Source organism: Penaeus chinensis, chromosome 43, assembly GCF_019202785.1.
Source record: "Penaeus chinensis breed Huanghai No. 1 chromosome 43, ASM1920278v2, whole genome shotgun sequence".
NCBI lineage: Eukaryota > Metazoa > Arthropoda > Malacostraca > Decapoda > Penaeidae > Penaeus > Penaeus chinensis.
The window spans coordinates 19660441-19669324 of record NC_061861.1 but is presented as its reverse complement, the minus strand read 5'-3'; the positions used below and the strand labels follow the sequence as shown (position 1 = coordinate 19669324).

The 8884-nt window shown below is 49.8% G+C and overlaps 1 protein-coding gene across 1 annotated transcript in view; it reads right to left on the bottom strand.

Moving 5' to 3' along the window:
* Positions 1–2915, bottom strand: part of LOC125048263 (psoriasis susceptibility 1 candidate gene 2 protein-like) — a 3242-nt gene extending 327 nt beyond the window's left edge. The window contains exons 1-2 of the mRNA XM_047646875.1: positions 2691–2915; positions 1–2405 (exon numbers count right to left, since the gene is read on the bottom strand). The exon at positions 1–2405 is cut by the window's left edge and continues 327 nt beyond it. Of these exons, the coding sequence (XP_047502831.1) occupies positions 2013–2405; positions 2691–2906 (609 nt within the window). The 5' untranslated portion in view covers positions 2907–2915 and the 3' untranslated portion in view covers positions 1–2012. The remainder of the gene's footprint in view (positions 2406–2690) is intronic.
* Positions 2916–8884: the final 5969 nt, after the last annotated feature.

The window sequence follows — 8884 nt, the reverse complement described above, 5'->3', positions numbered from 1 at the left end:
AGCGGCCGGGCGATCCCTCCCAGGCTGCTAGACTTTACAAACAAAACAACATTCAGTACACGTGTGGGGTGCGGAGCCGCCGTGGGCCTCGGCTGAGGTGGCCGTGCGGGCCGCCCCTGGCCTGTGCAGGTGCCGCCGCAGGCTCGCTGCCCTCGTGTGGCTCCGTCGAACGACTCGGGAGGGCGTCGGCGAGTGGCGGCGGCGGCGGTGTCAGCCGGACTTCGGACCTGAAGGGATTTTCCGTCATGCTGAGGCTCTCGTCGAGCGGCCTTCCGGGCGGCCGTGGGTCCGAGCTCCTCTACTAGCCGCAGGAACTCCGGCCGCTAGTAGATCTCCGCCCGCTGAGACCCGAGCGGCAGAGGTGCGCCTCCACCAGCACCAGCTCGCAGGTCTCTACTAGTGGCTAGCCGTGAGGCCACGAGCGGCGGTCCCTCCCTGGCTAGCAGGATCCAAACCACTAGTCAGCGGACCGCTACTCGTTCCTTGGATTTCGTTCCCGACGCCTGCTAGTAGAGAAAGTGGCTTGCAGAAATACCTCACAGCTTGCAAGATCTCCGTGACAGGAGACCTCTTGAGGGCTGGACTGCAAGGAGGCCAGGAGAGGCGGTCACTGGGCCAGAATGGAGTGAACGTCGGCGATGCTTCCGAGTGGTAACCTGCGCCTACAGATGGAACATACATTTCACTCCTTTTTTCTTGTTATAAACCTAATCAACTCATACAATTTCCATATTGCTTCATGACATATCACAAAAACCCGATCTGAAACATCTCAACATCTCTGGCAAGTGAACACGATGATTGATCACGGCATACCAAAAGAGAAAAAAAAAAAAAAATATAGAAAAAAAAATCTGATCTGGATAGGGGGAAGGGGCTATGACAACTGTCAGTACGAAAAAAAATATCTGAGATTACCCTCAGCTTTGCGCACACGACACAAAATCTAAGTTTAATCTGAGTAACCGGGACATGGGCTCGGATCTCTGTCCAGCCGATGGGGCGCCTCCCTTCGCGCCAAACCCCCGTGGACGAGGCCTTTTGGTAACGAATGAAGTGCCAAAATTCGCTTCACATTTCTTCATCTTCTCCAAAAGTTTTTCATTTCTTTTCGTCCTTCTCACAAAATGATATAACTTTTTTAAATATAAAAAAGAAGAAAGTTGTATCTGTATTTTCTTTCTTTCTCCTCTAAGAGCGTAGGGGGACAAAGGGGGAGGGGAAAGGGGAAAGGGGAAAGGGGGCAGAGTAAAGGGGACGCTGGGAGCACTTTTCTCAAACGCTCAGGTTTCCTGTACAAGTGAGGTGGCGGTCAACCCAGCCAGCGCGACCCGAGTATAAAACCTTATCTCTTACTATGTACAAAATATACATGGATTCAACCAAAGACGTCGCTTGCGTTGGGGTCAAGTCCTGGGTCTCTGGTTATCACATATACAAGAACAGGTAACGCGTACATGGTAGTTTATGCACAGTTTTCCTCAACGGATTCGCTGAACCCACGAGGGTCGGTTGTCCTCTGCTGCTGACCACTCACGGACCTTTTCACTTTTCCTTTTCTTTTGATCATTTCCGTTACAACACCTGTTTTGCTGTGTTTCTAAATACATGCTTGCATCTCGATTTTCTTTTCTTTGTCTCACTTCTTCCTTGGTTGTCTTTTAGGCAACGGAGGGCCTCCGTCTTCGTCTCCGCGGACTCCGCCGGGCGTCTTTCCTCGCGGCGGGGCGCTCACGACCCGCCAAGGGCCGCGGGCGGGGGGGCGCTCCCGGCCGTCGAGGCTTCCTTCCGCCGCAGCGAAGGGCCGCAGCGTGTCCGCTCCCCCGCGCCTCCGGCCGCTCCTCCCCTCGCTCACAGGATCCTCAGGCCTCTCGGGGGCTCGAGCGGCGAGGCGCTGGCGTCCCTCCGTCTGTCGCCGCCGCTCCACGGGCCGCCGCCGGCGCCGCTCTCGCCGTCCTTGGCCGCACCGCCGCCGCCGTCGCGCGGGGCGGCCAGCGGCGACAGCCAGCCTCCTAGCCTGGCGAGGGGGCTTCCGAGGCCCTCTGCGGTCGTTGTGTGGGCGGGCAGGCGCGCGAAGGGGCGCGAGGGCGGGCGGGGGGGCGGGGGGGGCGCGGTGGAGCTTGGGCGGGAGCGCGGGCGGCGGCGGCGGCGAGGCGTCCGCGGTTCATCACCGGAAGGCCGTGGCGAGGGTGGGCAGCTGGAAGGAGGAGACGGGCGTGTGGGCGTGCGCCGAGGTCTGGCCGTGGGCGACGGACGTGAGGGCGTGGGCGGCGGAGGTGAGGGCGTGAGAAGCAGCCGACGTGGGCACGGTCCCCGGAGGAAGGGTGGGATTCGTGCCCAGAGCTGCCTGTCACATGCTGCCCATGTACGGCCAGTTGAAGGTCGATCCGGAGAGCAGCATGTCCCTGCGGGCGGAAGGGCGGTCAGAGGGGGCGACAAAGGCACCAAAGGGAATAACACTAATACTGATAAGGAGAATGGCAGCGATAATCTTTTATGTTAACAATAATAAGAGCAGTATTCACAATAATAATTACAATAACAATAATAATTGTAATAGTGATAATGACGATTACATTAAAAAATAATAATAATAATAAATAAAATAATCTAAATAAAGCTCAAATATACACACAGATTTCTTTTTTAATTACACGAAACCAAACGAAAGAAAGTCCGAGAGTCCTCACCTGATAAGCGTCTCGATGGGCGTCTTGCCGACCAGCCTCACGAAGAACAGCTGCTCGATCACCGACGAAGAGACGGTGCGCAGGGAAGGAAGCCGCAGGAGGAGCTTGCCGAAGCGGGTGGGCTGGTTCGGGTACTGTGTCCTGCAGTATTCCTCGAGGGCGCACTGGGACTTCTCCTGCAGGCCTTCGATGTGGGCCAGGTCGCTCAGGCCGCATGCGTCTGTGGGAGGAACGGGGGGGTAAGTTAGAGGGACGGCTCTCGAGTCGATTGGAATTAGTGTCTACAGCTTTCTGTATATATGCTGGCTGAAAGTAATGCCTATATCGAAAACAATGTCGGTTCAAATTAATACTTATTTCTATATATACACATCTATCTATATCTACACACACACACACACACACACACACACACACACACACACACACACACACACACACACACACACACACACACACACATATGGTATGTATACTGGACTTTAAGATTTCCAAACACACATCTGCCCTAGTTTGCTTGGAAAAGCGACTGACACAAGCACTGAAAACGAAGACAACAAGAAGCAAAAGAGAAAGAAAAACTCGTTTGTACAGAGGAGATGGAGAAGGGAGGAGGGGAGAGAGGGAAAGGGAGAGGGAAAAGAAGGGGAAATGAAAAGAGAAAGAGGAAAGGAAATACGTTAGAGGAAGAATGAGAGTAAGAAGAGAAGACAGTAAATTAGCAACGAGTCTTCCCCACCCTACCCCCTACCCCTTACCCCCCCCCCCAAAAAAAAAAGGCCAAGAAACGCTCTCCTTAAAAAGGCTTCTGCGATTACGTTCTCAAATAGGGGTTTCCTGCGCGGAGACTTTTTCGTCGTCGCGTCGTCGGAAACCCTCACAGAGACGCGACAAGTTGTGGTCATCCCCCTCCTCCTCCCCCTTCCCCTCCCCTCCTACTCCTCCTCCTGCTCCTCAAGTCATCAAGGGGACGAGGCTGGGACCGGAAATTCCCTTCTCATCCTTCCCCCCTCTCTCCTTCTCTCTCCCTGCTCCTTCTCTACCCCTCCTCCTCTTCTGCCCTTCCCCTTCCTTTCCCTCTCCCCCCATTCCCTCCTTTCCTTCTCCTCTCTCTCCCCTTCCCTCCCTCCCTCAATCCTCTCCCCTCTTCCCTCCTCCCCATCCCTCCCTCTCCCCTCCTCGCCCGTCCTACCCCACTTCCCTCCATGCCCTCCCTCCTCTCCCCTCCCTTCCCTCCTTCCTTCCTCCCGTCTGACCGACAATGATCGCCGCGCCGACTTCTGCCGTCGCTCCTATTAACTGTTTGTCCTCCCCCCTCCCCCTCCTCCTCCCCCTTCGCCTCCTCCTCCCCCTTCGCCTCCTCCTCCCCCTTCCCCCCCTCCTCCTCCTCCTCCTCCTCCTCCTCCTCCTCCTCCTCCTCCTCCTCCTCCTCCTCCTCCTCCTCCTCCCTCTCCTCCCCCTCCTCCTCCTCCGGATATTAATCAAAAGGAGGAAGGGGGGGGAGAGGGGTGTAAGACGAGGAGGTGTAAGAAGAAGAGGAAAAGGAAGAGGAGAAGGAGGAGGAGGAAGGAGATAAGAAGATAGTTTGTAAGAAGTAAAAGAAGAAGAGGAGGAGGAAGGGACAGAGGAGGAGGAAGAATAAGAATAAGAGGAGGGGAATTAGAAGAAGAGGAAGGAGAGAAAATAAAGCAGAAGAGAAGAAGATATAACAACGAGACCGCTTTTGGATACGAACGAGGGAAATGAAAGAAAAGGTGTAAAAAAAAAATAATGATAATTACAATAAAATAAAAATAAATAAGAAAGAGCATCTAAAGGAGAAAGAGAGAGAGAAAAAAAATAGAAAAGAGGACCGAAAGAATAATGAAAGTCGGATGAAATATATTAGGAACATGATTACATTAAGGTACGGGGGAGGAAACAAGGGGGAGAGGCAATAATCAAGGGGCGAGGAAGAGGGAGAAACAAGAGACGGTGGAGAAAAAGGCAAAGGATGGAGGAGCAAGGAGGATGCAACAAGAAAGAATAGAGGGAGAAGGGACGAAGGAAGAAGCAATAAACACGAGGCAAGGAAAACAACAACATCAGAAACAAAACAAAACGTAAAAACAAAAAAATCAAGGAACTAAAAAAATCGTAACAAGCAACGCACACGAAAACAAACAAACCAACAAAACAATCAAAGAACAAGAGAATCAAAACAAGAGACGATGAGACAAGAGACAAGAGGACGCGAGATCCCCCCCCCCCCCCCCCCAGCACTCTCTCTCTCTCCTGACGACCTCTGGCGGCAGTTGGCGAGGGAGCCGAGGAGGAGGGACCCGCGCGAAGGCCTCACTAGGGCGGCGCCGGGGGAGGGGAAGGGGAGGGGAAGGGGGAGGGAAGGGGAAGGGGAGGGGAAGGGGAAGGGGAGGGGAGGAAAGGAAAGGGGAGGGGGAGGGGAGGGGAAGGGGAAGGGGGAGGGGGTAGGGAAAGGGGGGAGGGGAAAGAGAGAGAGAGAGAAAGAGAAAAAGAGAGAAAAGGAAGAGAAAGAGAAAGAGAAGAGAAAGAGAAAAAAAGAAGAGAAAGAGAAGAAGAAAGAGAGACAGAGACAGAGACAGAAAAAGAGACCAGACAGAGAGAGAGAAAAAGAAAGAAACGGAAAGAGAGAGAGAGAGAGAGACGGAGAGAGAGATTAGCATTGTTACCGCCTGAATCGGGACATGGTCAGTTATTTTCGCGAGGACAAAGAAAGCAGAAGGTTAAAAACACAAGAGAAATTTTTCGTGCCGTGAAGCCACAATGGCCGAGTGTGGGGGGGGGGGACGGGACACAAGGGTCATTTCGCGTGTTCTTTGCTGTTCTATTTTTAAGAACAAAAATCTCTCTCTATTTAGCTATCTGTCTATATCTATCTATAGATATGTCTATCTATCTATAAGTTTATCTATCTATCTATCTATATATCTATCTACCTATCTATATGTCTATCTTTCTATCTATCTATCTATCTATCTATCTATCTATCTATCTATCTATCTATCTCTATATAAAGGAAGAGACACGTACCAAAAGAGATTTAAATATGCCCTTTTTCTTTTCTCGGAAAATGTAATTCACTTACACACAGAAAGACTCATACCTTCTTATAAAAAAAAAACGGTCGTGACTTTAAAAAAAAAGGAAAAAAAAATGAAAGAAAAAAGAAAAGAAGAAAGGAAAGACACTCGCATCTTCCCACAAAAACAAATTCTCACCTTATCAACAAAAATATACTTACGCTCGCAAAAAACAAATATATATATATATATATATATATATATATATATATATATATAGGTTTATACCTCCTTGAAAAAAACATCAAATGAATAAACAAAAGAATAAACAGAACAAAATAAAAGATACCGTCGTACCTTATATAAAAAAAAACAAAAAAAACATACGCCCGTACCTCCGTACCTTCCCGCCAAAAAGAAAAAGAGAGAGAAAAAAATCATTCATCTTAATTGCCGTGCGCAGAATATTTCGTAAAGATTAACCTCGGCAAGAAAGCTCGCCCCTGCAGCTCCTCCGACTCGTCCTCTGCAACATGTATGAGAAGAACCAGCAAGATGCAACAGCAGTTCATTCACCAGTCGGCTTTCAAAGCAATACGAACGTCGCGTTTTCTTTAAAAAGATGTGTACATATATATTTTTTTTTTCTGGAGCCATTCTTCCTTTCTTTCTCCTATTTTTTTTTTTTTTTAGGCAATTCAATTATTTTCTTTATCTATTTTTATCTTTAAGTTTTTCTCTTCTTTAGGTTTATCTATCAATTTGTTTTTTCAAATCGATCCATTCAAATTTAGCGCAAATATTTCCCATTTTCTTTCATTCTTACTTTTTTTTTCTTATTTTTTTAATCTATCTACCTTTTTTTTTTCAAATTGAACCATTCGACTTTGTTGCAAATATTTCCCATTTACTTCCCTTCCCTTTTTTTTTTTTTTTTAATGAACAAAAAGCGCGGGAAATCGTTGTTCCCTAAAATGGCTCCTCTTCGTCAGCGCGAGGAGAGGGCGAAGGGGAGAGGGGAGGGCAGGGGAGGGGAGGGGAGGGGAAAGGGCGAGGCGAAGGAGATAAGGAGATATGGCGATGGATGTTTCTGTCAAGATAAAAAAAGACAAGACAAAAAAAGAGGAATATGAATATTTGCAAGAAGAAGATGGAGTGGCGGCGCCTGTTGGCAGAGACCGTTGCTTGGGCCTTTGTGTCGACTGCTTGCGCGCTCTCTCTCTTTTTTTCTCTTTTCTTTTCCTTTTTCTCTCTTTTCTCTCCCTCTCTTCTTATTGTATGGCTTTGGCTCTTCCGTTAAGATATTTTTTACCGCTTATTCTCTGGCTCGCGATCTTTTCTCTCCATTTTTTCTATATTTGGGGGTTCTCTGAAGACAGAAAGGAAGAGAGAGAGAGAGAGAGAGAGAGAGAGAGAGAGAGAGAGAGAGAGAGAGAGAGAGAGAGAGAGAGAGAGAGAGAGAGAGAGAGAGAGAGAGAGAGAGAGAGAAAGATAAAAATGAGAGAGAGAGAGAGCGAGAGAGAGAAATTAATCTTAATTCCCACAATTAAGAATGATGACGGTGATTGCGCCGATGGTGACACTGACGACCGAAGACGTAGTTAATGATGATGAGGCTCATGATCATAACAATAACAATGATGATAACAGTAACAACAAATCTCAATTTACAACCCGGAAAAAAACAAATCACGGCACCGTAACCCCCAAAATATCCCCCCCCCACATTAAAGACACACCCCCTCCCTCCTTCCTTACCCTCCTTTCTTTCCCTCCCTCCTTCCCCTCCGCCTCTCCCTCCCCTCCTCTCCCCTCGGTCTCTCCCTCTTCTCCTCTTCCTCCTCCCCTCCCTTCCCCTTCTCCCCCCCCCCTCCCGTTATCTCCTATCCGACTCTCCTGTCCTCCCCCCTTTCCCCTCTTCCTCTCCCCCCCTCCCCTCTCGTAAATGGCGACTCCTGATCTCATTTGAATTCCGCGCCAATTTATATCACGCGCGCGGAAACCCGACCAACGCAACGCCAAGCCTCCGGAAACCTTAAAAAAAAATCATAAAAAAAATAAAAAAAAATCACGGGATATCTTGGTGACACCGATCTCATCAGGGGAAGGAGAGGGGGGGGGGGGGGGGGAGGGGGGAGGGAAGGAAGGAAGGAGGGAGATGGGAGGGAAGGGAAGGGTTGGCAGGAGGGAGAAGGGAGGAGGGAGAAGGGAGGAAGGTAGGGAGGGGAAGGGAGGAAGGTAGGAGGGGGAAGGTTAGGGGGAGGGGGGAGAAGTTTTAGGGAAGAGAAGGTGGAGAGAAAGGAAGAGAAAGAAGAAGAATAAGAATAAGAAGAGGAGTCGCGATGAGCAAAAGAGGAAAGAGAAGGAGAAGGGGAAAGAAAGAAAGGGAAGAAAGGGAAAGGAAAAGAAGAATGAACGCAGAAAATAAAACATTATTAAGAAAATCAAACCTAAACAGACTTGTAATCATCAAAACATTACTACAATATTGATAAAAAAAATCAAACCTTAAAACTCCAAGATCCCTTCTACCGCCCTCTCTCTCTTCCCCCCCGGCCCCTCCTCCCCCCCTCCCCCCCATAGATCCAGCCCCTCACTGCCCGTTATAATATGGAGGGAAGCCTCCTACACTCCTCTTAAGACAAACGAGCTCATATCTAAATTGTAGCGCGTAATTTTACTCCTCATGAATATTCAGAGCAAACCACACGGGCTGGCAAGCGGAGGGAAGAGGAGGGGAGAGAGAGGGAGGGAGGGAGGGAGGGAGGAGGGAGGGAGGGAGGGAGGGAGGGAGGGGAAGGGAAGGGAAGGGAAGGGGAAGGGGAGTGAGAGGGAAGGAGGGAAGGGAGGGAGGGAGGGAAGGAGGGAAGGGAAGGGGAGAGAGAGGGAGGGAAGGGAAGGGGAAGGGGAGTGAGAGGGAAGGAGGGAAGGGAAGGGGAAGGGGAGAGAGCGAAGGAGGAAGGGAGGGAGGATAGCCCCACCTTACCCCCTCCTTCCTTCCTTTCTTCCTTCAGCCTTTTTTTCGAACTGATGTATGATCCTCGGGATTTTTTCTCCCTCTTCTTTCTCTCCTCCTTTTTTCTTTGAGGGATAGTCTTTTTCCTCCCCCTCCTTCTCCTCACTTCCGTGGATAAATAGCCTCTTCCTCCCCCCCCT